Here is an 18,417-nt window from a genome sequence, read left to right as displayed (position 1 = left end):
ACTGACCTAGTTTTTGATCGCAGTTGACCCAGTTCAAACTTGACCTATATATCATCAAGATAAACATTCAGACCAATTTTCATACAGATCTCATGAAAAATATGGCCTCTAGAGAGGTCACAGTGTTTTTTCATTATTTGACCTACTGACCTACTTTTTGATGGCACGTGACCCACTTGCGAACTTGATCTAGATATCATCAAGATGAACATCCTGACCAATTTTTATGAAGATCCATTAAAAAGTACGGCCTCTAGAGAAGTCACAAGGCTTTTCTATTTTTAGATCTACTGACCTAGTTTTTGACCACACATGACCCTGTTTCGAAATTGACCTAGATATCATCAAGATGAACATTCAGACCAACTTTCATACAGATCCCATGAAAAATATGGCCTTTAGAGAGGTCACAAGGTTTTTCTATTATTTGACCTATTGACCTAGATTTTGATGGCACGTGACCCACTTGCTAACTTGACCTAGATTTCATCATGGTAAACATTCTGACCAATTTTCATGAAGATCTCATGAAATATATGGCCTCTAAAGAGGTCACAAAGTTTTTCTATTTTTAGACCTACTGACCTAGTTTTTGACCGCACGTGATCCAGTTTCGAACTTGACCTAGATATCATCAAGATGAACATTCAGACCGACTTTCATACAGATCCCATGAAAAATATGGCCTCTAGAGAGGTCACAAGGTTTTTCTATTATTTGACCTACTGACCTAGTTTTTGACGGCACGTGACCCAGATTCAAACTTGACCTAGATTTCATCAAGGTGAACGTTCTGACCAATTTCCATGAAGATCTTGTGAAATATATGGCCTCTAAAGAGGTCACAAGGTTTTTCTATTTTTAGACCTACTGACCTAGTTTTTGACGGCACGTGACCCAGTTTGGAACTTGACCTAGATATTATCAAGGTGAACATTTTGACCAGTTTTCATGAAGCTCTTGTGAAATATATGGCCTCTAGAGAGGTCACAAGGTTTTTCTATTTTTAGACCTACTGATCTAGTTTTTGAAGGCATGTGACCCAGTTTCGAACTTGACCTAGATATCATCAAGATGAACATTCTGACCAACTTTTATAAAGATCCCACAAAAAATGTGACCTCTAGAGTGGTCACAAGCAAAAGTTTACGGATGGACGGACGGACGGACGAACGCACGCACGGACGACGGACGCTGCATGATCACAAAAGCTCACCATGTGACAGGTGAGCTAAAAAACTGCAGTCAAATGTTTAAGAAAAAGAAAAGAAAGAAAAAAATGAAGAAGAAAAAAAGAAAAAAAAAGAAACAAAAAAAAAACAAAAAAAAAAAACGAAACAAAAAAAAAAAAAAGAGAAAAGAAAAAAAAAGATATTGATAAAAAGAGAGAAGAAACAATACAAAATGTAAGAAAAAATACAATGATAGCATACTATTAACAAAAAAAAAAGATTTCAGACAAAATATTTTTAAGAAACGGTACGTTATGATGGAAATTGAAATATATTCTAAACTCAAAACAATATCACAACAAAATATTTTGAATAACGATAATTTTTGATGGAAATTAAAAAAAAAAAAATGGGCCATGAACTGAGCGCCTCCTCATGGTGTGGCCTGGATGTAGTTAGACAATTATATAAACATTATAACATGCTTGAAATATTACTGTCTACAATAAGATTTTAACTTTTATCATTCAAAATTAATCATCATTAGCGAATGTCCACCTATAACTGAACGCTCACTTATAATACCAAGTAGGATGACAACAATATTTCCGCATGCCACCATTAATAAATAATTTAGAGATTACAAAAACCCAAAATGGCAGATAGAAAACACGAAGTAAAACTCCAGGCATGAAAAATCGCTTTTTTAAGTGAAACGAGTAAGTTTACAACACTATTTATGCATGTCGTATTATATATTTGCTGCCTTTGAAATACTTCCGTAATCCTAGCCTATCCTCATAGGGTTGTCTAGGAATACAGAACTTCCGTAATCCTAGCCACTGCCATATCTAAAACTAAAATCAAAATATTGATTCACAGAACCTTATTCATTTATCTTAATTTGCCAGTTCAAACCAGTACAACATCAAATCAACCATTGGTTTGTATTTTAAAGCAGAATAAACAACCTTTGAATATCCCTAAAAATGGTGATTCTCTATTGGCTGAATGGCAGCCTTTGTTTGATGGCACTTTTTTTTTCATCGAAGTCAATCTAAAATTCACAATTGTCAATCTAAAATTCACAATTATATTATTCCTATGGAAGTGTGTGTTTCACTCTTCAAAATGGTACCAGATTTGTGTGGTTTTATCTAAGATATTGTAAGGTATGCTCAAAAATATTCTACTTCGAAGAATTAAAGAGTGCTAAAATCCGAGTTAGGAAACAAGGTTGCAACAGTTATCTACTCATGGAACTCAAACTCATTAGATTAAATCTATTTTCTTTTGTCTAATAATTGCTAAGTGGTAAGTGTATATAACTGGATACTTAAACATTGTATACTCTAATATGTTTAAGAAAGATTTACAGTTTATTTTCAAGTGACCTGCTATTGGCAGTGATTCTCTATTGGCCAGTTGACTGTACTTTCACTTTGAAAAACAGTGTATAATTTCCAATCTGCACACTTTCCTGTCTTAAAAATCATACAGTATTTAGATACCCTACATGCAACACAATAAGCTAGGTTTAAAAAGTGAAAGCGAGCAATGACACATTTTTTGAAAATCCTGAAACAAATGTTTGCAGGGGATGTTAGTCAAAACGTCCCCTAGTCAAAACAGCCCCCATTTTGGTCAAAACGTCCCCCTTTTCTGGTCAATACATCCCCCTTCCAAAAATTACCAAGTCAAAACACCCCCCTTTAAAATTATATATGTAAATACATATTATTTAAGTTAATTTGGTAAACATTATTAAATTGTAATGTTCATTATATTGTTTTACATTCTAACTAGAATATTGTAAACCATTAGTTTTAGAATGTTATATGTTGTGAATTAAATTATCTGATGTTTATATTGTGTAAAAGTGATGTTTCTGTTATTTATTAATAAAACTGAATGAAATTATAATGTTGTTATGTTATAAATGAAATTGTTACAACTGCACGAGGACAAAGCGATAATGGATCAAACAAAAAGTTTGTAAACAGGTATCTAAAAGTATAATTGCACAACAATTAAATAATGTGAAAACAGTTATTACTATTAACAAGAGCACCGCCTTGCGGGTGCTGACGCTCATCTGATTTTTTTTGTGTAATAGAAATATTGTCCTACCCATGATTTTCTAAGTCTAAAAAGGGCCATCATTCTTGCAAAAAGCAGAATAGAGTTATGTTTCTTGATGTACAGTGTCCACTTATGATGGTGAAAAACTGTTGCAAGTTTTAAAGCAATAGCTCTGATAGTTTATGAGAAAAGTTGACTTAAACATAATACTTAACCAAGAAAATGATTTTCAAAAGGGGCAATAATTATTGCAAAAAGCAGGATGGAGTTATGTTGCTTGCTGTACAGGGTCAGCTTATGATGGTGAACAAGTGTTGCAAGTTTCAAAGCAATAGCTTAGATAGTTTAAGAGAAAAAGTTGACCTAAACATAAAACTTAACCAAGAAATCTGATATTTTCTAAGTCCAAAAGGGGCCATTAATCTTGCAAAAAGCAGGATGGAGTTATGTTTCTTGCTGTACAGCGTCAACTTATGATGGTGAACAAGTGTTGCAAGTTTTAAAGCAATAGCTTTGATAGTTTAGGATAAAAGCTGACCTAAACATAAAACTTAACCAAGAAAACTGATTTTCTAAGTTCAAAAGGGGCAATAAATCTTGCAAAAAGCAAGATGGAGTTATGTTTCTTGATGTACAGGGTCTGCTTATGATGGTGAACAAGTATTCTAAGTTTCAAAGCAATAGCTTTGATAGTTTAGGAGAAAAGTTGACCTAAACATAAAACTTAACCAAGAAATCTGATATTTTCTAAATACAAAAGGGGCCATAAATCTTGCAAAACGCAAGATGGAGTTATGTTTCTTGCTATACAGGGTCAGCTTATGATGGTGAACAAGTATTCCAAGTTTCAAAGCAATAGCTTTGATAGTTTAGGAGAAAAGCTGACCTAAACATAAAACTTAACCAGGCAACGCCGACGCCGACAACCGCTCAAGTGATGACAATAACTCATCATTTTTTTTCAAAAAATCAGATGAGCTAAAAATGGGGTGTCCTTGCATTAAGTGTAGGAACAAAGTCAAACCGAGTCAACATGCCATTGTCTGCGACTCGTGTGGCAACTGGCAACACAGAACCTGTGACACAGGTAAGTTATTTAAATATTATATTCATGTTATTATTATTATTTCTTGAATTACTAGACTTCAGTAAATGTGTTTTGTGGAATACTTATCATATTCCAAATTGTCTAACTACTTTTTTGGCAAATATGTAATTTTCTGCCAAAATCTTATTAACTACCTTTTACCATTTAATAATATTTTATTTTATTTTATAAAATATTGAAAATCTGGTCAGAAAGAAAAAAACAATATACAGATCATAATCACATTACAAGTAATCGATGCATTGTCAAGTTAATCCAATCAGAGGAGATAAATATAATGTGTTATAACAGGAACAGGTGTTAATTAGGTGTTAATTCAATCAAGAGATTCTGTATATTGAATTGATAAGTAAAAACAAATGAGAAATAAATGATGAATATTTATTTACAAGTACCAGAATTAAAAAGAAATCATGATATAATGAAGAAATATGGGCCGTTCCATGAGGAAACCTGTATTAGTGGCAAAAAATCAAAATTAAGATAACAAAATATTCATTAATAACATTCTTTTATCTTTCAAATCTTAAAATTTGAAGTAATTATCTTCACTATTTCAAGAATTACAATGCTAGTAAGTCACTGAAGGCATTTTGTGACATGAAGTTAACCCTTATCATGCTGGACACGATTAATGTTCGCCATTCAAATTATATGTATCACCTCTAAACATCATACAATGTACATCTGAATATGTAATGTTTCACATGATATTACTAAAAAATAACTTGAGCGTATATTTTTGTTTTATAACAGACCTTTTATCTTACCTAAAATATGGTAGAATTTGATTTGCCTTTAAAAAGGTAACTGTTTTACAATATATTTGTTTCTAGGTTCTGCATGAACATTAGAGATTTTTTTAGAGATTTTTTTTTCAGAAAGTTATTTATAGTTTGTGTAAAAAGGTATTATTATTTATACACGGTGAGGATGCGTACACCGGATATTGCCACCAAGTGATAAGATATTTTCCGAAAACATGATTATTTTTTGTCAACAAGGTAAGTAAAATCCCGATTTACTATTGTATTATACTACTACAGAAGAAAAGATCATTACTTTTCATAACTAGATACTATGTATATGCTTTCACAAGCGTAAAATGGGTCAATCTTAAGTATAAATGCTAAATTTTTTGATAAAATGACAAGTTTATTATTTGATAAATGCATGCCGTAAAAACATTTGTCCCGATACCATAACATGTTTGCATTGTGGGGAAAATCTGAATCGTACGTTTTATTTAGTCACATACAAAAAAAAAATGTGCAAAATTTCAGCTTTGTAAATGTTCAAATTACGGAGAAATCGGTGATAAATGAGCATCGATGGTGTACTGTGTATTGAGTTTTCAAAGTAATATTTGTACTGTGTATTGCAGTTTGGTGTACTGAGTATTGATATTGAAAAATGTGCATGTTTCAGCATTTATGGTCATAAAATAGACGAGGCATGTAATTCCATTGGCCTAAATGATGGAATGTCTTTTTCTGTTTGCAGATGAAATTAGACTTCACAGCAAAAATAACAAGCACCAGTTTGAACACTGTTATTACAACTTACAATTACAGCGATATGCCAGTATCACTCCGAGAAACTGTCTAAAGACTAGCCACTGCCGAGTAAAGACCCAGCCACAAGTTCAGCCGTGAATTTAAGTATTGTAATAATGGAACACAGGATATGATGACAAGTGTGGAAAAGGTCTCACTTTATAAGAAGAGCAAACATGAAAATATGTTATCCTTTCGCTTTCATACTACAAAGAGACATAAACCTTGGTCAATAGACGACCTTTATCGATTATGGTGTCAATAGTTCAAAGGTCAATATGGTAGGGGCTTTGAACTTTTAAAGTTGTTCCTCCTCAATAACCCGAGACACATTTAACGCAAAACTTTCGAACTAGTTTCACTTGAAATTTTCTTAAATAATATAATCAAAGCTATTTATATTGGTTTAAATGCATTGTTCTGAAAGGTAATTAGCTCACCACTTGCTTCATACGAAACAAAATGGGAGTCATATGCACTGACCAATTTGTGTTAAATGGAGGAGGAATCAGTGCCATGTGTTATTCTTGAAAGTATTTTGCACACTTCATTTGCAAGACATATGTCATTTCTATGCAAACAATTCGTTATCACTTTTATGTGACCAACTTCCCTGTTGACCAAAATTGTATATTTATTGTCAAGGTCAACTTCGAACTATAAAAAAGATCGGGAACTCGCTTGAAGATCATTTCGATTTTTTTCATGTATATAAACTGTTGAATGTCAAATGTTTATGATCTTTGGTTTAAACATATATTTATTCCCAACAATATACATAACTATATTTATATACTAACATTACAAGTACAGTTGGTGGAAAGGATTAGAACGAAAAACAAATCTTATAGAGTTCTTCTACCATCTTATTATTATCTTTGCTATTTTATGAATTTGTGTTTACGTTTAAAGTTTGTTTAATAAATATTTCAATGTACATGACTTTTTTACTTTACAGGGTTTTTTCTTGCAGTTTTGGGAGCACAGCCTATACCCCCAAATTTGGAAATTTTGATGTGTAAATGTTCCAAATTGGGAAATATTTAGTCCCACAGGATATAGTAAGGATGTGTTTAAGCACTTTCTCATACACTTGTTTCACATTGTACAACCTCTTTAACATGCTGCCATTACAAAATTGTCCATGAATTGGTCAATGTTTGTGCAATTTTGATGATTTTTTTTCAGAATGTAGATTGGGAATTTTTGCACTCATTTTTGGAAAAATACATACTTTTTGGCATTGGGAATATAGCCGAATTACGGTTATAAAATTGGCCGAAAAAAACCCTTGCTTTATCAAAGTAAAACATTACTTTTACAATATTACTTGGTGGTAAAATAAATCTGTCACAATGGAACCTATTTCAGTATCAATGCCCAATCTTATGTAGAAGTAATGTACACTCATCACATTTATGCAGTAACTAGCTGCTTCTTTTAATGTCAATAAGTATTCGTCTGTCTTGCTTTTCTCTTTCCTCTTAATTTAGCGTCAGAAACGCGGTCTCTGTTATGCAAGAAGTTGTATAACTGTAAAATCAGTGGAAGAGTTATAAGCCTGCTCTTCAAAACAACTTGTAGTCTTCACTAAACCTCGTATTAACCAAGTTGTCGATGAAAACATTTTGCGACGTCAAGAAATATAGGAAACTATAAAATGGAAGAAAACATTTCTTGGCAACTAAACTGATTAAAGGTTATTTATTCATCCATCGTATTTTGTCACATTCTTCATAGACTGTATAACAATACTCCCTGAAAACCCTGGCTATGGAATTGCACTCGGTTTAACATTGAAAGTTCCATGTACACCGCCGTGTATGTGTCTCTAGATTATATTTTTGTACTGGTAGCATGTGTAAATGGTGAGTTCTGCTAGATGGCGAGGTAGGTAGCATACATTTCCACTGCGGTCAATGAACAGGCTACTCACCATCTGTACAAATCAAAGGTTTCTTTCTGTTGCAAATTGGTCCCTTTTGTGAACGGGTTCCTTTTTGAAACAAGTATGTTGATATTTTCTGAATCAACAGTGTTTTCTGCTTTTTTTTTCTCTGCATATGTCTGGTGCAATCTTGTAATTTACTTTTTTTGCCGTTTTGGTTGTTAGCGTACTATAATATTCTCGTCATTTGGGTGGTGTTCAACAAAATGACATACAATGGCCTTAAATTCGTTTGTCCAGCCAGCCATAAACACACATAACCAAGTTGAATCTGCAAGGAAAAAATCACAATATAGTATTTATTAGTGGGGCTGGACTTTCTGCTAGATATTGACAGTAAGTCTTAGTGACATCCCAATGCAAAATTATAAACTGTTTTTGATATAATTCGTGTAAAATCAACTTAAAATCAATGCTCAATGGAAGAATAGAATATATATATATGTTTACAACTGCTAAATGTAACAAAACATATTACCCGCTCTTGCACTATGGTGACTGAGAGTTACGTTTAGAGCTTATTACATGAATTACAACAGAGTAAACGCTATAAAAATCAATGTAAAACATCACGTGTCTTCAGGGCTAAAGAAAATACTGTTTTGTACTTTGGAAAGGAAATGATAATGTACATTTTGTAAGATTAATTCTATAAAACTCAGCGATAATGTAAACAATACACAGTACAGTAAAATTTGATACAAGTCAATACTTAGTACATATATTTGCAATACACAGTACACCATCGACGCTCATTTATCATCGATTTCTCTGTCATTTGAACATTTACAAAGCTGAAATTTTGCACATATTTTCTTTGTATGTAACTAAATAAATCATACGATTCAGAATTTTTATCATAAGACAATAAGTGACGACACCGGGAGAAATGTGTCCCCGACCTGCATTTATCAGATGATAAAGATGCCATTTTATCACAAATTTTAGCATTTCCTTATAAGATTGACTAATTTTACGCTTGTGAAAGCATATACACGGTATCTAGTTATTAAAAACAATGCTCTTTTCTTCTATAGAAGTATAATACAATAGGCAATAGGTGTTTTACTTACCTTGTTGACGAAAAATAAACACGTTTTCGGAAAAATACCTTATTATTAAATGGCAATATCCGGTGTACGTATCCTCACCGTGGTTTGTGTAAAAAGGTATTAACATTTTTTTCAGTCATATCATTTTCTTACTATATTTTTTTTTCAGTTACTTATGCACAATTTGTGATTTCTGTCTCCCAGGGGTGTAAAATTCCACTCGCCCGCTCGCATTGGCGAGTTAAAGTCTGGATAGGACGAGTGGACCTCGCTGCATACTCCGATCGGGCGAGTGGGTTTCACGTCGTAGCTTTAATGAAATTCAAAAATTACATCTCGAAAAACGTCAACAAACTTTGAGATGGTTCAGTTGCTACTTTGATTGACTGGAATTTACCCGCGAATCGTAAAGATATCAAAACGTCATGCCGGTAATTTTCCATTCCAAGAGCACGTGCGACCTAGCGTAATATCTAATTTACATCGCCGTTACTTTGTTTATCAACACGAACACAAAAAACGCGCGTAGTGCATTCATTTTTTAATATTATCGCTTCAATTTTTCAACACCGCTTGAGAAGTAATACAATTTGAATTCTATTAAGATTTTAATAAAATATCGACGGAAATGTAAGCAAATTTGTATAAAAACGGTCGAATTTTCATATAATCATTTGTTAAATTTCAAACAGCGCGATCTTAATTACTTATTTCTTTCTAAGAGAAAATAAGTGATACATACTATGGGCATAAAATTCAGACTTTTGACAAAAAATAACAAGAGGACCATGATGGTCCTGAATCGCTCACCTCTTCCCACATTACCCAGTTTTGAGTACGACGTCGTTTTTTCTATTATTTGACATAGTGACCTAGTTTTTGAGCTCATGTGACCCAGTTTTGAACTTGACCTAGATATTATCAAGATAAAAATTCTGACCAATTTTCATGAAGATCCATTGAAAAATATGGTCTCTAGAGAGGTCACAAGGTTTTTCTATTATTTGACCTATTGACCTAGTTTTCGAAGGTACGTGACCCTGTGTACGTGAACTTTACCTAGATATCATCAAGATGAACATTCTCACTAATTTTCATGAAGATCTCATGAAAAATATGGCCTCTAGAGAGGTCACAAGGTTTTTCTATTTTTATACCTACTGGCCTAGTTTTTGACTGTACGTGACCCAGTTTCAAAATTGACCCAGATATCATCAAGGTTAACATTCAGATCAATTTTCATGAAGATCCATTGAAAAATATGGCCTCTAGAGAAGTCAAAAGATTTTAATAATTTTAGACCTACTGACCTAGTTTTTGACCGCAGTTGACCCAGTTTCAAACTTGACCTAGATATCATCAAGATGAACATTCAGACCAACTTTCATACAGATCCCATGAAAAGTATGGCCTCTAGAGAGGTCACAAGTTTTTTTTATTATTTGACCTACTGACCTAGTTTTTTAAGGCACGTGACCCAGTTTCAAATCTGACCAATAAATATCATAAAGGTGAACATTCTGACCAATTTTTATGGAGATCCATTCACAAGTATGGCCTCTAGAGAGGTAACAAGGTTTTTCTATTTTTAGACCTACTGACCTAGTTTTTGACCGCACATGACCTTGTTTCGAACTTGACCTAGATATCATCAAGATGAACATTCAGACCAATTTTCATACAGATCCCGTGAAAAATATGGCCTTCAGAGAGGTCACAAGGTTTTTCTATTATTTGACCCACTGACCTAGTTTTTGAAGGCATGTGACCCACTTTCGAACTTGACCTAGATATCATCAAGATAAACATTCAGACCAACTTTCATACAGATCCCATAAAAATTATGGCCTCTACAGAGGTCACAAGGTTTTTCTATTATTTGACCCACTGACCTAGTTTTTGATGGCACGTGACCCACTTTCAAACTTGACCTAGATATCATCAAGGTGAACATTCTGACCAATTTTCATGAAGATCTCATGAATTATGTGGCCTCTAGAGAGGTCACAAGGTTTTTCTATTTTTAGACCTACTGACCTAGTTTTTGACCGCACGTGACCCAGTTTCAAACTTGACCTAGATATCATTAAGGTGAACATTCTGACCAATTTACATGAAGATCTTATGAAATATATGGCCTCTAGAGAGGTCACAAGGTTTTTCTATTTTTAGACCTACTGACCTAGTTTTTGAAGGCACGTGACCCAGTTTCGAACTTGACCTAGATATCATCAAGGTGAACATTCTGACCAATTTTTATGAAGATCTTGTGAAATATATGGCCTCTAGAGAGGTCACAAGGTTTTTCTATTTTTAGACCTACTGACCTAGTTTTTGAAGGCACGTGACCCAGTTTCGAACTTGTCCTAGATATCATCAAGATGAACATTCTGACCAACTTTCATAAAGATCCCATGAAAAATGTGACCTCTAGAGTGGTCACAAGCAAAAGTTTACAGACGGAGGCACGCACGCACGGACGCACGCACGGACGACGGACACCGCGCGATCACAAAAGCTCACCTTGTCACTTTGTGACAGGTGAGCTAACAAAAAACAGAATAAAAAAATCTTTAATAATGAAAAAGCGGCAGTAATTTAAATACATGAGTAAAACGATTTTTTGGGTAAAAAGGTTTCTGTTAGTGCGGCGGAATAGGTTACGTGACCTCGTGGACGTAAATAGAAATTTGATTTAAAAATAAAACAAAATGATGTTGCGGTTTTTAATAAGTTTTAAATGAACCTTTGTACATGTACTTTTTGATAAAATATTCATCTCAAACGATAATGTAAATTCCTTGAGGGCAAATAGGTCACAGAGGTAGGATTTCCACTATTATCGTTTGAGACATTTACTTGTCAGTTTATACGCGATATTGCACATTCGCTTTTAATAACAAATTAAGGAAGAAACTTTTTTATTGATTTCTCATCAATTTAAAGAATCGAGGCGGTTCGATCAGACAGTGATATGTCACATGGCGCGAAAACTGTAACTGTGACGTAATGCCATGACAATCTCGTGCAACAATACCGCTTTGATCTCCACTTCAGATGTCATTATACCGACACACTTCTTTTAGCTCTCTGAGAGGATGTTAATTGATGATGAAAAGAAGGACAATTACTTAGTTTATCAACAGAATAATTACCGACGATTGTCAACTTGTTTTTTCGCTTTCAAGATGGGTAGGCGGATGATGACTATTGTGTCAATATTTATTTAGGACACTTTTCAAAATAATTATTTTTCGGGAAATAAGTCTTGAGAAAATGAAAATAACTGATATTTAATACTTTCCTGACACTTTGGGAAACTACGGTAGGGGTTAGACTTTGATTATCATTACTATCAATGCAGTTATTATTGAGAGCAACTTGATGGTGGAGATGACAAAATCAGTGAAAGAAAAAGAAAAATGTCTGGTGTGAAAAGGAAATTTAAGAGTAACAAAAATGAAATCAAAAAGGAAACATAGTGTACGAGCTATGTGTTATATTTGAAATTTGCTTGTTGTACATAGTACTCCTTCCATAAAACGTGACAGTATTAAAAATGTCAATTATTAGGGCGAGTGATTGTTCACTAAGGGCGAGTACATTTTACTAGCTACTAGTCCTGCAGGGCGAGTGGTGTGAAAAAGAATTTTACACCCCTGTCTCCTATAAATGTTTCTTAATTCTTTTACAGCTACCGCGCAGGGGGTATGTCTACAAGTTCCTTGCTAAAAAAGAAGTGCACCATTTACAAACCAAGGTTCACCACAACAGTTCAGGATGAGGAATAATTGTGATAAAAACATTAACTAGCATAAAAGTGAATTTGACTTCTTGATATTGTGTAGCTGGAACACTGTGAATTAAGAATGGTTCACTAAGACTGGAGTTACCTACAAACATTCAAACAGCAACTTATGGTGACAGACGTTTTGAAACAGTTGCTGCAAAGCTTTGAAATGCACTCCATCCAGGAATAAGGGATTCAAAATCATTGTGTTCATTTAAAACATCACAGTGATTGAAAACACACTTTTTCATTCAAGAATATGGGAGAAAATTTTTGAGATGACTGGACGAAGTCTCACACTTGTAAAATGGAACTGTGATATTGAAGTGTGTGGTATTTCTTTCTAATACAGTATATGATGGCACCATTAACTGGGGGGTTTGAACCTCTATATGCAGCTCGTCTGGGCGTACCAGATGCTTTAAGCACTGGCAATAGGGGTAAAATGACCTCAAGGGGAGGGGTGCAGTCATGACTGTTTGTTATAATAAGGCTGTAAAAAATTATCATCATTGTCATTATTAATATTGTTATAATAACTATTATTACTATTGTGTACAATAGGAGTTTAATCAGTTTCAGTTTTATGATTGCATATGCCATGTTTTGTGATTTTCCTACATATCTGCGATATGTCACATGTTTAATTGTAAAGCGCGCCTAAACGTATATTTCATATGAAAAGGGTGCTCAACATCTGGTATAATAATAATAATAATAACAATATGTGAATTTGACTTCTTGGTGAAGAACAGTGAATGAATAGTGTGATATGTTATTTTTACTTAGTAAATATATGCAGTTGTAACTGTTCTGATGTTTTATTAATGTTTTATAAATAAAGTTATAACTCTAATCAGGATTTTGTTCATTAGATACACAAATTTTGATTGCATAGAAGAAAAGATTTTCCCTTCACAAAATTTAATGTTCACACACTGGTGATTGATGGGTTTATGACACCTACTAATATTACGTATTAGTATATACAGCTCAATTAATGCACAACCATGTATAGTTGATAGGTGTTGATTGCATTATGTTAGGTGCTAATAAATCAATTTTGTGTGTTATCAATATATAATCCACAAGTTTCAAATTGAAAAGATAATAAAATATATAATTATGAATTAATTAAAAAGAATTAAGAATAATACAAAAAAATATTAGGGGGGTGTTTTGACCAAATTCTAAACTGAATGGGAGACGTTTTGACCAAAATGTGGGGGTGGGGGGGGTGTTTCGACTAGGGGACGTTTTGACTTGATACCGTTTGCAGGAGTCATTCTCATCCATCAGAGGTTCGTCAAAATCCCGAGACGAACCTCTGATTTATTTCCATCATTTACTTGGTGAGCATGCGCACTCGTAATTACTATCGGGAGTGGTTTCAGCCAATCATTGTTCGCCGTTATTTGGAACTCCGAATTGAAACTTCAAAAAATATGTAAACAAGATACTTGCTTACGATGGATAAAGGCTGTGTTCCATGATTGCAATAAATAAAGATTTATTCCTGTAATTCGACGTTAAGAGATTTACATCAAGAAATAATAATATTCGTCGTAAATGGACATCGTATTCCCTCGATAATATGGAAAGGACGCGGTCACGCTTTTCACGGACGATTTTGATTGGTTCGCTACGATTTGTCGCGAAACGACGCTGATTGGCTGAAACGCTTTACCTGTAATGTAACCAAACCATAAATATCGGCGAAATGTGCCAGAGGTTCATCCGGGGAACCACGGTAGACCTCTGGTATGCGAGAATGTCTTTCCTGTGGTTATTGCTTTATATCACGCAGCCCGAAATTTAATTTAATGTCCTACAGTATCACAGACACTTGGGGTCAGCACCCCTCCCCTCCAATGCCGCCCCTAACAACCTTCAGTCAATACATTTTTGTTTTTTAAAACAAACTGGGCACATGTCTTGATCATCCAACGACTTCTGTTACCATTTCAACATGTTTGAAAAATTCCCATACTCTATCAATGCTCAAAAAAACTAAAGACAACTTACTTCGCAATGTAAACACGATTTTCTTGTCCAAGGAATAGGAGAATAGATCCCAGCTTGATGTAGATCCCAGCTTGATGTTGCGCAGTCAAATTTACTACGCAGAGCCGGGACACAGACGATATCGTTAGCGGTTAAAATAAAAATACTTGCTTAGAAAGTCAACAGCCGCGATGGTTGAGATAGTACAGACGCTGGGTTTGAAAGAACTTTTTTAGGCAGGGCCACGGGTTCGCTCCGCGCTGCGGGTATTCTTTTTTTTTCTTTTTCTAATATAATATTTTCATTTTCTTTTTAAACAATATATTCTCAAGATATAAAAAAAATACCTAAAAAAGAAAAAAAAAGATCGCCCATAGCGCGGAGCGAACCCGCGGCCCTGCCCAAAACAAAGCTCACAGAACCAGTGTCTGTACTCTCTCGGCCACCGTGGCAGTTGACATCTTTGGCGAGTATTTTTATTTTAACCACTAACAATATTGTCTGTGTCCCGGCTCTATGTAGAAAATTTGACATCAAGCTGGGATCTATTCTCCTATTCCTTGGACAAGCTAGTTTGTGTTGAAAACGCTCGGAGTAAGTTGTCTTTAGTTTTTCTAAGCATTGATAGCATATGGGAGATTTTTTTAACATATTGAAATGGTAACAGAAGTTGTTGTATGATCGAGACATGTGCTCAGTTTGATTTAAAAAGCGAAAATATATTGGTTGAAGGTTGGCAGGGGCGGATTGGGAGAGGGACAGGTTCTGACCCCCAAGTGTCTGTGTACAGTATTATTTGGACTAATTTGTTTTCATATGACATGGGACAAACTTATGACCAAAATTATGCTATTTTCTGTACCTTCAGCTCATGATCCTTTCCTTCTCAAATCATAATTTCGCAATTAAGCTAATCTTTAATTGCATCCTGCACGAGAAATAACTTCATGTCCGATTGTTATTTATTTGAGACGGCGAATATGTTCTAAACTTTGGACTTCAAAAAAAAAACAAAGACAAATATCAAATACAGTGCTTTGGGGTATAGCGGATTTTAGGGTATAGAGGACAGACTGATAAATTTTATATTTAGACTTAAATTTTTGTATAAATTTTCATTTCATTCGTTTACTGGCATGCAAACAGACATTCTGACATACATTTTAAATATTTGCTCGTTGCATTATTTTTCATATGTCATCAAATGTAAAATAAAGCTATCCCCTATAGACTAAATCAGTGTATATTAATGTAAAAAACGTCAGTGAATGAAAAGTATTTGATAGAAATTTAAAAAGCTGAATGTTTTTGAACAGAGAATACATTATTATTCTGATTTATAATAAAAAAAACCTTGGAAAGTTTGTTAAGATCTGGATTTTAAACTAATAATGGAAAAAATGACCAAAGCTATCCTGTACACACTAAATCAGCGCATATATAAACAATGGCATGGAGAGAAAAAACACATGAATTTTTATTAAAAGCAGAATGCTTTGAGAAGAGTAGAGGTTTTTTGTCTGATATACTGAAAAAAGCTACTAATTTTCATTTCTTGGAATTGGAATGCAGGAAAAATTAGTTTGCTATCCGCTATACCCTAAAGCACTGTAGGGAATGCCATGTACCAAAAACGCAGCCTCCCCAAAATGAAACCCACAGCACGCAGACATACACATCACACACACACACACACACACACACAAATACACACACGCAAACTTGCACACAGGACAAAACAAACAAACAAAGGAACACAGTTGGACACCGCCTTGGAACGGTCAATTGCAAAAACACCAGTGGGGAGCTTAAACCGGTTTATGGTGCGCACCCAAAAGTGGGAAACTTCTAGACATTTGCCCTTTCCATTTGACAGCCGATGACATATCTTGGTATGATGAAATATAACTGCAATCTCAGTCACAGCTACAGTATGGATTCACAAATCAAGCCTTACTGCTGCCTTCTTGATAACTGAGTGTCTACCAGAGGACTATAGGAGTAACTGAGATACCCCGATAGTTTGCAGGATTATCCGTGTTACCTTGTTTTGTATACTGGAATGAGAATTTTTAAGATTGGTCGGTATCTTTTTTGTCAGTGACAATGGAGTTAATGATATCTAGTAGTGTCTTTAGGACAGCTTCATCTCCGTTCTTTATTTGTTCAGCTATGAGACCATACACATAAGGAGCTTTGTTGTTATTTAGTCCATGTATTGCGACTCTTAATTCTTTCATTGTTACCAATGGAATAGCATTAGTGCTTTTTCACAAATGTTCTCAGTGAGTTTGGTGTTTTCTAAGATTCTCTGTAGATATTCATTATTCTTCATATTAAGTCAAATAATCTTTCATGGAATGCCCACATCAATAGGTCAACAAAGAAAACAAATCAAACGTTAGCGTTTGTAGTCGGTTAAAAGCTTAGTCAGAGCTTAAGTTGTATTGTTATATGTCTTGCCGACTTAAAATAAAATATATTAGGTAAGGGTTCAACTTATATCTTAGGGTTTCTGCGCAGAAACATCAAGGTCAAATCTGAACCCATTAAGTCCATGGCTTACCAGACGCTCGTTAGACCCCAGCTGGAAATGGCTGTGAATTGTGGTCACCCTATACCCAAACCCTCATAGACCAGATAGAGGTTGTCCACAGATGGGCAGCTCGCTGGATTAAGGCTGACTACCGTCAAACCTCCAGTGCCACAGACATGTTACAATCCCTCAAACTTCGTCGCCTTGATCTTAGACGTATTGAAAGTAGACTTTCCCTTATGTACAAAATCCACCACGAATTAGTTGCCATTCCCAAATAAGGCTTTTTAGTTCCCTTCACTCGCCCAAAACGTCACTTCCATTCCCTCAGTTATAAGATATTCACAGCAACTACAGATAACTTAAAGTATTCTTTCTTCCTCAGAACAGTGTATCACTGGAATTATCTCCATCCTGCTGTTGTCCACCTCCCAACCCCTGAGCAGTTCGATGCAGCCATTTGCTGTATTGATCATGTCTCACATTAAACTGCCTGATAGCTGCTTTCAAACTCTTGCTTTTAACCAAGCTATTTTTCCTTGCTTTTAACTATCTTTTTACACTTCAGTCTTTTAATATTCTTTGTGGTTTGACGCGCCAAATGTCTACTTCACCGGAGGGGGTTTGACAGATAGATAGGATAGATAGAAGTCCTTGCGTGTATCTAGAATAGATTTGATTGAGAGTAGGAACAAACACAAACGTGGTCAGTTTATAATCAAGCACACCATCTGGAAGGCCACGCTTTGTTCCCGGTTAGAAAAACATCAAGAAAATGCCTCAAAAACCAAAGAAAAGGGTAATGAAACTAAATGATTATCATGCTTTTGTTTATTAAGTTTATGAAAAACAGTATTATTAATGCAGGGATCCATGTTAAAGACCTGAAATTTGTAATAAAGCGGTTCCAGAAATCGCCGCCATGTTTGTTAATTTATGCATGCTTTAACAAGGGCAAATGCATTAGAAGATAACCGACAAACAGCAAATGTATTTCATAAAAAGTCACAGAAGTGATATCTAGATGTTTTCCTTTGTTAATGATACGTAGCTTGGCGGACTGGGCAAGTCCAATTATACAGGGAAATTATGTGATCTATAGAGCATTTTAGAACGAGCTTAGGCCAATTCATAATTTTAACAGGTCCAAAACATTGCGGAATGATACT

At 34.6% G+C, this 18,417-nt stretch overlaps 2 protein-coding genes across 2 annotated transcripts in view; one reads left to right on the top strand and one right to left on the bottom strand.

The window, feature by feature from the left end:
* The window catches only part of LOC123548802 (protein asteroid homolog 1-like), a 42,001-nt gene extending 26,345 nt beyond the window's left edge, over positions 1–15,656 (bottom strand). Inside the window, exon 1 of the mRNA XM_045336346.2 lies at positions 15,575–15,656. The gene's annotated coding sequence lies outside the window, so the exon portion shown is untranslated. The remainder of the gene's footprint in view (positions 1–15,574) is intronic.
* A 2,270-nt stretch (positions 15,657–17,926) lies between these two features.
* The window catches only part of LOC123548804 (RNA cytosine C(5)-methyltransferase NSUN2-like), a 28,732-nt gene continuing 28,241 nt past the window's right edge, over positions 17,927–18,417 (top strand). Inside the window, exon 1 of the mRNA XM_045336347.2 lies at positions 17,927–18,047. Coding sequence (XP_045192282.2) covers positions 18,024–18,047 — 24 coding nt within the window. The 5' untranslated portion in view covers positions 17,927–18,023. The remainder of the gene's footprint in view (positions 18,048–18,417) is intronic.

This window comes from Mercenaria mercenaria, chromosome 6 (assembly GCF_021730395.1).
Source record: "Mercenaria mercenaria strain notata chromosome 6, MADL_Memer_1, whole genome shotgun sequence".
Lineage (NCBI taxonomy): Eukaryota > Metazoa > Mollusca > Bivalvia > Venerida > Veneridae > Mercenaria > Mercenaria mercenaria.
Note: the sequence above shows the minus strand (reverse complement) of the source record. Positions and strands in the feature narration are given on the sequence as shown.